General features: G+C 45.5%; 1 protein-coding gene across 2 annotated transcripts in view; it reads right to left on the bottom strand.

Moving 5' to 3' along the window:
• LOC107993614 (beta-1-syntrophin) overlaps positions 1 to 15,152 on the bottom strand; it is a 298,727-nt gene that overhangs the window by 281,580 nt on the left and 1,995 nt on the right. Inside the window, exons 1-2 of one of the 2 annotated variants that reach the window (XM_062080048.1) lie at positions 14,927 to 15,149; positions 9,375 to 9,972 (exon numbers count right to left, since the gene is read on the bottom strand). In XM_062080048.1, coding sequence (XP_061936032.1) covers positions 9,375 to 9,972; positions 14,927 to 14,938 — 610 coding nt within the window. In that variant the 5' untranslated portion in view covers positions 14,939 to 15,149. Of the gene's footprint in view, positions 1 to 9,374; positions 9,973 to 14,926; positions 15,150 to 15,152 lie in introns of those variants that run through there. The other variant, XM_062080047.1, reaches the window with a different exon arrangement.

Here is a 15,152-nt window from a genome sequence, read left to right as displayed (position 1 = left end):
GCAGCCCGATCGATTACTCTTCCCTCTTCCCTCCCCCGTGTGTAAAATACCGTCGCAAAATAACAGAACACACTCGAAATCTCGGGACTCGAATTCATAAACGATGTGGCGTCACGGTCCATTAATCAGTATCATAAAGAGACATGATAATTATATTGGCAATCGAGACGCGGGCATCAACGTGATCATCCGCGTCGTTACGGCCTATTGATCCTGTGATTAATGCATAGCGAAATGCAGAGAAGTGCGTAATTAATCAGGATTCAGAATATATCCTACGCCGCGGATGTGCAACGCCTTGTTCCTCGTTGAGATTCATCTCATTTTTCATCCCAACCGTAATAACTCCGACCGACAAACTCGTTTTCACCTCCCGTCCCAACCACCTCCTATCGGGCAAAACGAAAAGAATAAAAAAATCGCGAACTTTCATCCCCTCGATCGCATCTCCACCGTTTTTATCTCGCGTGTACCGCTGAGAAATCACCGAGCCACGATAAATCGCGGATATTCCACCCGTTTAAATTCAATCGAAAATATTCACCGGAGGCGGAGAGGCGGACAGAGAGATAATGATCCCGAGGCCTTCTTCTTCTTCGCTCGAGTATCATCACGCTCTCCTTATTATACACGCCGAGTGAATTTCGCAAGTTTTACGAGTACGTAAGCTCCGTGGAACGAGGGTTTGACCGGAAGAGAGCTGGAAGAGGCGCGGCGCGTGTATTACAATGCGGGGAGATAGAGGATCTCCGGCTATGTATCACGTATCGTGACAAGGGGCCGCTCACGATGGAGGGGAACGGAGGAGGAAACGAAACGCGCAGCACGAACCGGCTCGTCCTCTCGACGTTTATGCACGCCGCGGGCCGCGGCTATCGCAGGTCGCTAATTGCAAAAACGGCCGGCAATTGCGACGTATTACTCTTGCGCACCGGTCGGATAACAGTAATTACGCGTAGGAGTGCAAGTCTTTTTTTGTTGTCGGTTTCCAACCGTGTCCTCCCTTTGTCCGCCATCCGCGATAAGCGTTATCGAGTCAAGTGGGGCGAGCGAGAAGGAGAAGAAAGAGGAGAAGAAAGAGGAGGATCTTAGGTGGATGACGATTTGTTCCGTCTATTCTGAGAGCAAGATATTCCATCTGAATTCAATTCTGATCGTTAACCAACAAATTGTTATCGATCAATCGTAGCGAGAGTGTAATAAATTCCATCTCGTAATATTTTATATTTTCCTCTTCCTATCATATCACGTTCTATCGTACGCGTCGAATCTTCGAGCGGAGCCTCCCGAAATGGAAATCTTGAAACGAGTTGTAAAAGAAGAAACACGATTGTACTTTTTGCGCGCATGTAAAAAAGTTGGACGCAAATTCGGTCGACCGAGCGAATAGAATACAGGCCCGTTAATAGACGAATAAAGTAGAGGAAATGTAGCCCGTTTATCCAACGATGCAGCTCTCGCCCGTTTTATTTACGCGCATCGTGCACGTGGCACTTTAAACTTGGTGGTCTACGAGACAAATTGTCGCGCACCGCTACACACCGCTACGTGGGGGGAAATACTTTGCCCACCCCGCTCGCCCTCTTCTTTTGCCCGCTATTTTCATTGGTCTGCTACGTGTCGTTTATTAAATCCCGCGAGGTTTACCACCCCTTCCCGGGGGATTAGCAAAAAGGAAGCTCTCCAGAGGAGAGGAGAGGAAACGCGGCTCCTGCAAAGGTGGACGCCCGAACAAGCAGCGCGGGTTTTCGAAATTTTATGGTCACGACCGCGTTGCGAGAGCTCGAAAATCGACCCGACTGAAGAGGGGAAAAAAATAGAAGAGTACGACAGCAACGTCAAATAAAACGGACCGCGGCCAGAAGAAAAATATTCCCGGGGAACTGAACGAAGGAAAAGGAAAATAACGAGTTTGAACGAACTTCGGATGTCACGAATTGTATAAAATGCCCTAAGTGTTGGTTCTTTTTACTTTTTCTTTTTTTTTTTCTTCAAAAATGGAGAAAGGCACAAGAATAGCGAGAAATGATGCGCGAAGAAACTTATCTCGTTATAAGCAACGTGGCACAGATTGCTTCTTCTGAATGTTTCTCAAAGCCGGTTTCACGAGTCGATTCCCCGAAATAGCATTTTTCTTGGCACGTGTAACGAAACGAGGATCGATCGATCCGTGAGAAAAACGTTGTCCGACGAGTGTTGTGGCGTGGACAGGGAAATGTCGGTAAAAAAAAAAAAAAAGAAAAAAGTACATCAATTTGAAGTACAAAGCGGGAACTAGCTGCATACCGTAAAAATTTCGCGTCCACGATCAAGACCGGCCCTTAATAAAGTTGCTAAATTCAACTCGGATGAAACTTCATCAACGGGCACGGTTAAAAAAGTTAAAAACCTCGAATTAAAGAGCGATTTAAGGCAATTTTTATCCCACCGCTTAAAGGTTCGAATTGAATTAGCGTCGCGATCCTCGTCTTAAAAGAAGGACGCCCGATAGAGCGGTTAATTATAACAATTTTCCGAACAACACGGCGAGAGAAGAAAGAGGAAAAAGAGACCGACGAAGTAATTTCCAACGAAGAGAGATCTTAAGATGGTAGACGCGAAGGAAGAACGAACGACGTCGCGACTCCTCGAGACCGAATTAATCGAGCGCGAATTAAACATTCAGATGGACGCGCAATTTTCGGGCGGACAATAACTCTTTGGAAGCGTCTGCGCTCGACGTGTTTCGATCAGGCATTGGGCCGTGACCTGGCCCAACCTTCTCGCCTCCCTGTTTCGCCCGGTTGGCAAGCCGGCAACGAGAAAATTACAAACAAACGGAAAGGGAAGAGAGCACGCAAGAGGGTGACGAGCGCCAGGACGGGGTGGAACGGGGAAGCAAGGGAGGAATGCGACAGCGTCGCTCTTCATGCGGATGCACCGTAAATCATGACGAAGTAAAGGATGAAATGAGAGGCACGCGAAACACAGGGGGCGAGAAGATATATAACGCTCGACGACGAAGAGAAGTTGGCCGGCTCGAGTGCCTTATATTCGAGTCGAGGTACACACCCCCCTCTCAGAGCGTAACTGTAATATCCGTGGAGTCCGTGCCGCTCTCTATGTAAATGCATTTACAGACGAGATGTTACTCGTATTCTTACTTAGTATTTCGCATATCCGAAATCTGTGTCCCGAGCTAATCATCCAGCTCGCGGTCGAAACACCGCCAGCTTATGCCGGGGGATTTATTGTTTCACGACCCTTCCTTTGTCCACGGATATGCGTCCGTGTGGATTATCATTATTATTATTATTATTATTACGTTTGAAGAAAGGATTGGAATTGGGTCGCGCGATTCGAATAATTTGCGAAATTACCCGTGGCGAACACGTGGGACAGTGCATTCTCGATTTTTAGAAAATTTCTCGTCTTGGACCCGAGATGAGTTTCCTTCGGAAGCGGAAAGTTTAAAAATAAGGGGTGAAAGAAGGGGGTGAAACGAAATGGGAATTGCGGAACGATTAAGGGGGGGGAAAGGCGTTCAAAACCGGTTTAATCACGGTGAAATTTAAGGGTAAATCTTTGGCGTCGCTCCGGTTCCAAATCCAGAGAGGCGTTACCACCGAAGACATTTCCGACAGTGAAAATAACCTAGCCCGCCGCTCGATTCACAGTTTGTCCGTTCCCTTTAATCTCGACTACTTTTTATTCACCGGAAATACTGTAATTTCGCGAGGGTGGGCGAGGGGGTTGGATCAGCTGGCGCTAGAAATAAGTTTAGCCCACCTCGAAATTATTACCGTTCGCGGCGAAACGAGCTTACCGAGCTTCGCTTCCCCGTCCCTCTCCTCCTCTCTGAAACGACAGATCAAAGGTTTTCTGCCCGTGTCCCGCGGGAGAGAAACGTCGCTTATAATCCCTCCGTCCGCGGATGGAACAGATGCGGAAAGATAGAAATACGGAAGAAGATCCAACTTGCGCCGCAATGATTAACGAAGGGAGGAGGGGAGGGAAGAGAGAGAGAGAGAGAGGAAGAAATCTCGTTACCATTTTTCTTGCCCGTGCTATTATATACGAGGCTTATATCGAGGCCGATGATAACAAAACCGAGAACGGTTTTGCCCGCGAATTCGCAAGGATAAAGCAATGACCGCAAATTATGGCGGAGAAACTATTAATTGGCCAACTCGCGGCCTTTGAGCCTTCCTCCCGTATATATTCCTACCGTGGATTGTGTGCCAGCTGAATCGCTAACTAGATTCGAGTTAGCCGGCTTTAATAAAATTCCAACGGCAAAAAGAGGTAAAGTGTGTGAGAGATATGAATTTTATGTAAATTCGAAATTTGATCGAACGGGAAAGGGAACGACTTTTATCGCGGGAATAAAAAAGGAGAGAGAGAGGGAAGAGAGAGAAAGAGGGAAGAAAAGAAAAAAAGGAAAAAAGATTATTTGGTGAAAAGGGGCAATAAGAAAAGATTGATGGTAGGTTGATCCAGCCAGAGTAAAAGGAATACCGATGAGTACAAAGAGCGTTGCTCAAAGGGAGCGAGGGGGAAATCGAGGGAAAATAAACAAAGCTACTCCGCCATTGACGGAGTTTATACATCGGAGCGGAGAGAAAAAAATAAAATGAAATAAAACAAAGTAGGGGGGAAAAAAAAGGAAAAAAAGATAAAATAAATAAAGAAAAATGCGCGATTCCACGCGTGCAAATAGAAGAGAGGAAATTTGAAGAGGAGACGCGAGCGTGAATCGCGTAATTAATTCGGACGATAAAGGGAAAACAGTGTGCCTTTTATACCGCGTTTAGCGCAAAACGCCAACATAATTCCAGAGAATTTAACGACAGAAACGTTCGTTACGCTGATAAATCCTATCGCCATTCCAATTCGAACGATTCTCGGAATCAAACGCGTCTAACAAATACAAAAATATCCGAAAACGGGATATCGAAGATCCCCGATTGCTTCTACGAACCATTGTAAAATGCTTCCTTTTATAATCGAGACACGCGCACACGTTAACGCGCGTGTATGCACTACGTGGAAAACGATTATGCAGCGAGACGGCAAAGAGTCGAACTAATTATCATGATGAGCTATAAAACGAGGCCGGATAATTTCCGTCACCTGTTAATTGACCTCTAGCATCGCGTAATTATTTGAATTTCGCTAATCAACGCCCCGTATACGGCCGTCATTCTCCGTCTCCCTTTGGCTTATTATCGTTACCTCCCCCCCTCCCATCGTACTTCAGTATCTCGTCGAAAAACAGACTCGCGCGCGGGGGAGAGCGTATACGTGTGTGTATATAAATCCATGCAACCAACCGTGCGTCGATCCGGCCTCGAATTATTTACCGTTGTAAAACGTGCACAAAACGATCAAGACGATTAACGAGAAGTACCTTTTCAATGGTAACCACCGTGAAATTTAATTTAACAAACGGATCACGCCAATCTCCACGCTCTCTAATTCGATTGCGATTCAGCGAAAAGACACTTTTACGCGGTGGAGATTATCAAGGGTGAAAGTCTTTTTCAACGAAAGCGAGCGAGCTCATAAACCGAGGCGATTAAGATAATGGAAAGGAAGATGAGGGTGACGGAAAGAGGAAAAGAGGAGGAGCAGAAGGAGGAGGAGGAGGAGGAGGAGGAAAAGGAAGGACGGAGTCGTCTGACGTTCCCAGTGAAAGGAATTCCGACCTTCCAGGATTTAAGACGCAATTTCCCTGACGATGTCGCACGTTATCCGTCATGAAGCTCGCGCGGCGGAACAATGCACTCCGACTAAAATTACGCGTTCCAATTACAAATGGATACGCGTACGGGAACCGCAGACAATTTCGTTCGTTTCGCTCGAGTAACGCGTTGCTCCCTCGGTCTTTCTTGATCAACCGAATCTCCGCCTCAACTTTCGTCCAATTTTCGGTTAAAACCCGTGGATAAATCTTGCGAGAAATCGAAACTACCTTGCGATTATCGATTAAAATCACTAGAATCGCGCGGAAAGATAGGGATATATAAAAATAATTACGATTCCTTCGACGCTCGTATGCCCTTCGGCCAGTGATGAATGCAATCGAACGCGTTGCACAACCAGCAATCGTTCGAAGGTCGATGGCTAATCGCCATCGCGCAACACCTGCATCACCTGCCGGCCCCTCGTTATTAACAAGCGCTCTTACGTAAACCGTGGGCGGGCAACGATCAAGCCAACCGGAGCAACCCAATCCGGTAATATGAGCGTACGCGCGAGCGATGAAATTATTGCTCAACGCGATTGCTCGCGTGGACGGGCGAATAACGTAACGTCGTGAGCGAAAGGATGATAAAAGGAGAATAAAATCTCGGCTACTCGCGGCGATCCATAATCAAGGCCACGCGATATTTCACGTGGAAGGAATTCCGTAGATCCCGACGTTCAGATTGCCGGTGAATAGATAACCGTGAAGAAAAGTCACGCGAAGTCGTAAGGAGATCCTAACGGCTCGAGCCGGCCAACTTGTACGTGCCGCGAATTTTTCAAACGCTTCGCTAATCGATCGCCGTTTCCTCTCTTCGCGAGAAGAGTGGAAAGAATCTAGAGGAGGAGGAGGAGAACGATTAATTATGGATCGAGGAAAAATTTTTCCTCTTCCTATCTCTCGAAGCTCCAACGATCCTGTACGGAAATCAGGATCGAATCAATCTTTACCGGAAACAATCGTTCCTTCTCGCGGAAGCGTAAGATCGTTCATACAGTTGAGCAGCAGGAGGGGATAAGAAGACGAGGAAAAAAGTAAGGGGTCTATACAATAAATCAGGATAAATCTGGAAAGCGGTGGAGCAATAAATTCGACTTCGTTTATCAGGAGCGGAGTAACTTCTATTCGATTCCTCGCCGGCGAGCCTTTTTGGAAACTTTGTCAGACTGGCTGGGCGGGAGGGAGAAGGATCGCGCAATTTTATCCCGTAAAACCGGAAGTTTTCCACGAAATCTCGACTTAAACGAGACGCGGGGAATCAGAGAGGTCCATCCGCGACACGGCTCTCGATGAAAATCCTCGGCTAATGTATTCCAAACCTTTCCCCCTCCTCCTTCTCCATACAGTCGATGCCGGGTCAACCAGTAATCTCTCTCCACTCTCTCTCTCTATCTTCCAGACGTTGCACATCTCCCTTTTCCAGTATTCCTCTCCTTCTAGGCCGCCCACGCGGCCGCACTCCTCCTCCGCGTCTTCGCATCTCTCGCGTCCGCGTCGTAAAGCGAGGAGTATCGCATTCCTCGCATCTCACCCGCGCGAAAGTGGCAGTCGAGAGGCCAGGGAGGAGAGGGAGGCACGAAGGAAAGCACGAAGAGCCAGGGAAGAGGGTATCGCTCGTCTACTACGTGCAACGAGAAATCGCGTGAATAAAAGAAAAGCTGTCGGGCAACGAGATGTCGCGATGTAACACCGAAAGGAACGCGGTCGGGACACGTCGCCCTCTCCAAAACGCCAGGATTTCCTTCTGCGAAATCGAGGCACGCGCTCGAGTAAAAACCGCCTCGATCGCCCCTTTTTACGTTCCCTTGATCTTCAAATTCTTTTGCAGGCTTCTGATCGAGCTGCGCGTAATTTCCCCCGAAAACCGCGACGACGACGAGTCGAAAGCCGGCGAGTTTCATCGGATGGGGAACGGATTTCGGGTAAACGGACGTGGCCGAAAATGGCTCGATAACGAATTCTCCGGCCGAATTTTTGGTCGCGCGAGCTTTTCAGACACGGAGGGGGAAATAACGGTGTGCAGGTGCATTCGCGCGCATACAATCGCGAGCTGGCAGCGCTGAAAGCCCCGCAGCAACGCGCACCGACTCGTACATAGAATATCTATATATATATATATATATCTATATACATGTATGGGAGTCGAATGTACGTGCACACACGTGTACACGTGTCGCGCATCGGCCGGAAAACGTTAAATGCAAAGTGCAGGCGGACACACGAGCATGTGCAACACGAGAAAGAGCGCGCGTTGCGCTTCACTGGGCATGCTTGTGTCGCTCGTAGCAGATTCGTACAAGAGAAACAAACGATAGCCAGTCACAAAGGAAGTAAAATAAAAGCGTGGAAAGAAAGGGCGGTAGAAAAAAAAAGAGAAAAACAAGAAAAGAGAGAGAGAGAGAGGAGGAAGGGAAAGAAGGCGCCATTTAACGCTCTAGGCAGCACGGTACACGGTTTTCTCGCCGACCTTTCACCCCGCGCTGTTTCCTTTAGCCTCACACTTTTTGATAATACCGGAGGTATACGAGACGGCGTACGATAGCGCGAGAATTCGCGCGGAAATCACACCTATTTCCATCCTCATTCGCGTTCAAACCGGAAACCAGGGAAAGAATCGTCGAGATTTTTCTTCCATTCTAGCATATCTCTCGAAAAAAACATCCCGATGAACAGCCCCAGGAATTATATAGTGCATTAATTAGACTAAAAGGTTCCTCTCGACGCACGATCATTGTCCGTCTGCCTCCCCCTTTGTCGCATCCCCTTTCCTCGCGATGTAGCGGCTACTCGCTCGTTCTCACGCGAGCAACGCGAGTACGAAATGGCACGAGTTCAAAGACAGGGAATTCGATATTAAAACGAGCTGCAGAAACTGGCAGGAATCTCTACGTCGAAACTTAATGTGCCGTGTACTCGGGGCTAATTGGAGCGAAAACCTCGTTAATGCCCCTCCTAACCCGCCACCCTTCGTCTGACGGCGAGCTTCCCAGCCTAGCCTAGCTACTTCCACTTCCGGCCGAACGTTTCGATGCTTCGAGTGACGACGCACGACTAAATGAATCTGCGTTTGCGTTTACACTCCCCTTTCCAGGATTCCTTCCGAGTCGAGAGCGTCGGGCATCCTGATTCCCGCGACGGCTATTAATTATCCGCGAATTAACGCTCAAAGGGAAACACAGGAACCGTCGATGCTCCCGGATTAATTCGTTTATCGAATTCGGTTAAGAGAACGCAGCAGCCCCGCTATTTACGGAAACGAAGGCAACGTTAAACACATCTGTGCATAAGGACGTATCAAAGCCTTTCAAAGGAATAAGAAATACCTTGCGGAAGATTACACCGTTCTCTAAACAGGAGAAATCCGTTACGTGACATTTAGAAATCTACCATCTTCTCTCTCCTATCTACTCAACCTATCCCGATCGTGTCCAATCCTCTTCTTCTCTTCTCGTCGTCGACTAACCGATGACCTTACTGCCTTCGCTTTTTCACCTTCCAAGAACGAGCAATATCGATATTTTATATATAAGAAACCTGTTCGGATAAACGGATACCGGTCAAACCACTGTCTCGGTCACAGTCGTTTCGATCGCGCGCAGAAAAGGCATGCAAATGAAGGAGGAATACGTTTTGATAATTCACTCACCTTCAAGCTCGACGACCTTGCCGGCCCTCTTGAGCGCCTTCACCGCCTCGTCGTGGGTCGCCTCGCGTAGATCCTCCCCGTTTACTGCCAATATAGCGTCGCCCACGTACAGCTGCTCGGTCGCGTCCGCCGCCATCCCCTTGAAAATCTTCGAGATCAAGATCGGCATTTTGTTCTCTTTTCCACCCTTGATCGAGATCCCGAGACCGTTGTTGTCGCTTTTCACCACGCGCACGATACGTTTCTGATTGGCAACCGAGTCCGGCACGTCCGGATCGTTCAGGCTATCCACGTTGTTGTTATTTATGTTACCGTTGTTCAAGGCGTTGTTGCCCGTCTCGCAGCTCTCGTCCAACGAGATGCTCAGATAATCGTCCTCCAACGAGACGAACACGCGATACCACTGGCCGCGAACTTGCGTCTCTAAGACCCCGGCGCGTCCAGACGCCGAGGACGAGGCTGCCGTGGTGGTCGTAGACGAGGACGAGGACGACGTAGCCGCGGACACAACCGAACCGATCCCCATCACTCCCATCGCTGAAGTCGGTTGCCCGCTTCCGCACAGCTCGACCATTTCGATTTCCTCCAACACTGCGCGCTGCAATCGAAACGAAAATTCCTTTAAAATATCCCGCCCCGCTCACTTTTCCACGTGATTCAAACTGATCGATGAGAGTGATTACGACTACAAAGCACACGACGAACCCGAGATATAAATCGAAAGCAAGGGTTCGATAACTACTTAAACGTACTTAGAGATTTAGAGCTGTAACAGTAAATTAATATTTTGGTCGGGATCGTTGCATAGATTGCATCTATCCAAGACAGTCTTATCGGAATTTTAACGTTTCCCGATCGATAATGACTTTCTATATCGTCATTCCATTACGATTCAGTTTCGAATCGAATTCGTTGTATTAACATTACATTGGTATAAAATATTCTACCCGCATATACATTTATGTTTATTGACTGGCTCCATAGATCCGATCTCTCTGCGCACGATTTCCTGGAAATGAAAGCGTTCTCCGCGGTACTCGAATGCATACGTTATAAGCGTGGAATATTTCACCGGCATTAGATTCTATCAATTCTTGCGATGTTCTACAATTCTGGAGAAAGAATCTTCATCTTTATCTTTCTCCAAAGAAAACACACACACATACGAGACGTGTCTTTTTCAAGTATTCGATCGAGTTGTGGAATACGCCACGGATAATCGAAAACTTTGAAAAATTCGTCGGTAATCGGTTAGGCTGGAAAGATATCGAGGGGGGTTGGGGGGGAAAAAAAAGAAAAAATGACGCTCAACGATCCATGGAAAGAGCGACAGGGATCAATTGCGTCGTCTGTACTCGACGACGTGGATAAATCAATTGTACTATGCTACGGTGAAATTCGTAATTTGAAAATAATTGATACTGGCCGCTGGTGACACGACCGAGCTCTCTTTACCCCTTTCTCTATCCACATCCCTCTTCCGGCTATGCCCCTCTTTTTCTCTACCTCTTCTATTGTTTCCATCAATCCATTTTCACTGGGCAACAATGGCGTTTACCCGTTAGTCACGGAAAATGTCCTACAAAACTGGGGACAACGGGTATAATTGCGTGAAAATTGGGAACGGCCTCGCACGCTTACGGCAACTGCTGCTCACTTTTAATTAATTAAAAGTCCCGTCGTAGAGCTTTGTCATCAAGGAATACAGAAATATCCCTATTTCGTTCACTATTTAAAATATAAATTTTTCCTCTTTCCCTCTCTTTTTCCCTTTTCCTTTGTTTCTCCTCTCTTCCCCTCTTCTTTTTTTCCGTTTCTTCTTTTTTTCTTTTTTCCCTTTTTTTCTTTTTCTTTTTCTTTTTTTTTTTTTTTTCGTTCAGCAATGAACTTATGCGACTCACTCGGCCACGCGTGCTTTTATTTTCGAGTGGTCCACCATTCATACATATAATCCCGCTTGAATCCCGGTTTCAAGAGAAAAGAGAAAGTTTCAGTACACACGTTTCGTGCAGGTTTATGAAGGCAAACACCACCACCACCAACAACAACAACAACAACAACAACAAGGTGTCTCTCCCCCAAAAAAAGATAAAAAAAAAAAAAGAAGAAAAAGTAACCAAAAAGTATCCACCCCTTGGGGTAGTATTTTAGTGTCCGCGTTATCACGCGAATTCCTGGGGGCAGGGAATTGCGGAACGTATCGCGTCATATTTAACCGGCATGTCGCCCCGTACGAGATTTTTCGTCAGCTCTGGCTGCGACATAAATAATTTCCTCGGCTGGGAACCGTGGAACCGTGCAAATTGGATAATTTATCAGCTGCGTTAAGCCGGAATTCACGAAATTAGCGGAAAAAATCGACCGGAAACCACTGGATATAGAGGTAACAAAAATATATCCGCGGAGGAAAATCTCGAAATGGAGCAAACGAAATCGGGCGGCCATTCTGTATCACGTTTATTAAGAGGCGGGGAGAAAATTTTATAGAAAAATATACGAGTGTATTTGTCCGTGGTGTGCGACGTTAATTAGAACGTTAAACCATACCGTTGCATAATTAATGTAAAATTATTAATTACCTCAGGCGCGCTTTACGCAACGTTAGCTGCTACAATTACATCGAGCAAGGGATATCGCGACCGTGGCAACTAAATCTCATTACGACATGTTGACGGGGCTAGAATCGAGTAAATCGCCATACAAAGCCACCATGATAATGAGACTATGAAATTTATCTAAATTCTATCCGCTTTCGAATATCGTCAACGATCGGTTCGTCACGATGATTGCTACACGAGACGAGAGATATGGAAATTAAAAATTTTCTCGAATAAAATAGGGGCCCCTAAAAATAGATTTGAACATGAATGTGTATTAGGCGCCCGAAGATCGTATATACAGAGAAACAGAAGAACGGGGGGGAAAGAGAGGAAAAGATTTGAGCACGACATGGAAGTCTATATATATTAATATATACACTACTGACTGCACATGATTAATGTACATTGTATCACATTTTCATATCGATTTTGTTCTTTGCCTAAATCTGTCAGTGTCAGATTTCTAATAAATTCTCTTTAAACGTGTCAATCACTCGTATCGTCAATTTAGAATTTCAATAAATTCATAAAAAACCAATGGCTCGAAAATCTACAATACCTTTGATACGAATAATCTCAAGACACTGGCAAAAATAATCACGAATAAGACGAACGTAGCGAGAAAGATATTTCTCGATGAAACGAATTTACTTAGTAAAGTATATTAAAGTTACATCCGTTTTAACGGAACGGAAAGGGTATGAAGAATGCATGCATGCGTGCAAAAGCATCGGCGAGTAAATTTCTATCGAGATCGCGAGATGAGATTGCGGGATGTGCAATTGAAAAACGCATTACACGTACACGACGGGGCGAAAATGAACCGCGAAAATGGAGCGCGACGCCAAAAACAGGGTGCGTTCTCACACGACGAAAATTAAGAGTGACAACGCGGTTTTCGACCGAGAGGGGAGCGTGCATGGGATAAAAAAAGAAACGAGGAGAAAGAGAAGGGGCGAGGAGAGAAAAAAAGGGTGGAATTCGCTATAAAGAAGAATAGAGAGTAGAGACGATTTCGAAGGGAAGTTTTGGCGGAGCGCGCGAATGTTGCGGGGGGGTGTACGCGACTAGTGGTTGGGTCGCGGTGTACCGGTGCGTGAAATTGGGTAAAAATGAATCGACGGCAGGACGCGGTACCGCCATTATTCCCGAAACTCGGTATCAGGATGTGTATACGTATTCCGGGTACCTACGTGACGCGTACGGATCAACGGGACGACGATGCAGAAAGTGCAGCCAATGTTTTTTCGGCTTTGGCATGGTACACGTGCATCCCCTGTCGTGTACTCGATAGATGTATAGGGTGGATGTTACGGAAAAAAAATTGACACGCAGCATCGAGACAAAGGAAAATGGGGAGACGGGGGAAAAAGTATGAGGTCGACGTTCGCGGTGGCCAATGTAATTAAATTAACCATTAGAGGATCGTCGATTAATATTTTAGATTTCTCGCTTCATTGTTCGCCATCATTTACCGTATATCGTCTTTTGTTACGTGTATAAAATCGGTTTTCGCGTGCAATGTTTAACGCGATATTTTTCCCGGTGAGCATGATATCACGATATATCCGCACGAAATATCCGCAATTCTTAATTCCATTCCATCATCGCGTGGAATTTCCTCCGATCGACTTAAATCTCCCATCTCTGTGACCATCAACGATTCGCATTACCTATCGACAACACGATACTTGTTGATTCAACACGGTATCTGAATTACAGTGATCTCAGAAATACAATCTTACATTTGCGATTACGTTCATCGGAGAACATTGTAACCAAATACGTCTACAAGCTCTCAATAGACTACGTATAACTGTGCGTACTTATATGTATATTAATCTCGGTCAGGATACTACTAGATGTACAATACGCAATACTCTTGGCATAGTATCCGAAGGCTATGTATTAACGCATGATAAATATACCTTTTTACAAATTTCGTGCTGACAATATGGATGACAGCGAATAAGCCAAAATACGCTTCCATTAATTCCGAATACGTCGTGCTTATAAATATAATTTAACGATTCGATATCATAATTTGGATGTTCATATCTATTATCGCGAGATCTTTATTAATATCTTTTTAAGGAAACAAATTTCCATCAGATTTATATTTCGATTTTAAACGATATTACATTTTATCTTTAATTAACAACTTAACGTGTTGTTTGATTAACCGATAATCCAATATATTATTTACAAAAATGAAAGCTTTATTAATTATTAATCGTAACAATTATAAATGTTTATACTAATTAAATAACTATGAAAAAAATTGTACTTATCAGAGGAAATACTTATCAAAGAATGGTCTATTCAGAAAATACAACAAGTCGTGCTTCGTTATATCAAATTTAAACGTACGCACGGCACGCTCTGTCGGTAATCGGATAATAGCGTTAGCATCGTTGAACTTGCTTGTGTTTAATAAAAGCGTCGATATCTCGATCGTGCGACACGTAGGTATACGCGCGTGGCAATGTTATAATTAAAGTGTTCGTCTCTGAGAATTAGTCTCATGTGAATTCTACCGCTATTCATGTGAAGCATACGTCGTATATGTCTCTCTTTTGTGTGCATGACCGTGTTCACGTTCGAAGATAGACAAAGATAGACGGAAAAAGAAGATGATCGGAAACATTGAGAAGCAAGAATAAAGAAAGAATGTAAGAAAGAGAAAACGCAACTGTAAAAATCGGGTCTGCCGGACGCGTGTATACGGCACTGTCGTGCCCCTCGCAAAAACCAATAACCTCGGCAAACGTCGGGCACCGGTTGTTTATGGGTTGAAAGAAGGAACAAGAGGTAGGATGGGAAAAAAGGACGGATAAAAGGAGGACAGAGAGTAAGGTGAAAGGAGGGAGACAGGAAAAAGAAAACAGCCGCTGCACACGAGAAACGAGGGGAGGAAACATACATCGTTCCGAGTTCCAGATCATTTCGTACCTGCAGTAACATGTCGATATTCTACCATCGTTCCTGTATCTTTTGTCCAATAATTTTTAATCGTGACGACGTGAATCCAATAATTGTATAATCACTCACTTACTCGCTCACTTGCACAATCATTTTTTCGTTAATAAACATGAATTCGAAAGCACGTACATACGAAATTTCGCGAAAATGACACGACCGTAAATTAAAAGAAACTTCGAACAATATGGCGTCGAAA

The sequence above is a fragment of the Apis cerana genome, linkage group LG10 (genome assembly GCF_029169275.1).
Source record: "Apis cerana isolate GH-2021 linkage group LG10, AcerK_1.0, whole genome shotgun sequence".
NCBI classification, from domain to species: domain Eukaryota; kingdom Metazoa; phylum Arthropoda; class Insecta; order Hymenoptera; family Apidae; genus Apis; species Apis cerana.
Note: the sequence above shows the minus strand (reverse complement) of the source record. Positions and strands in the feature narration are given on the sequence as shown.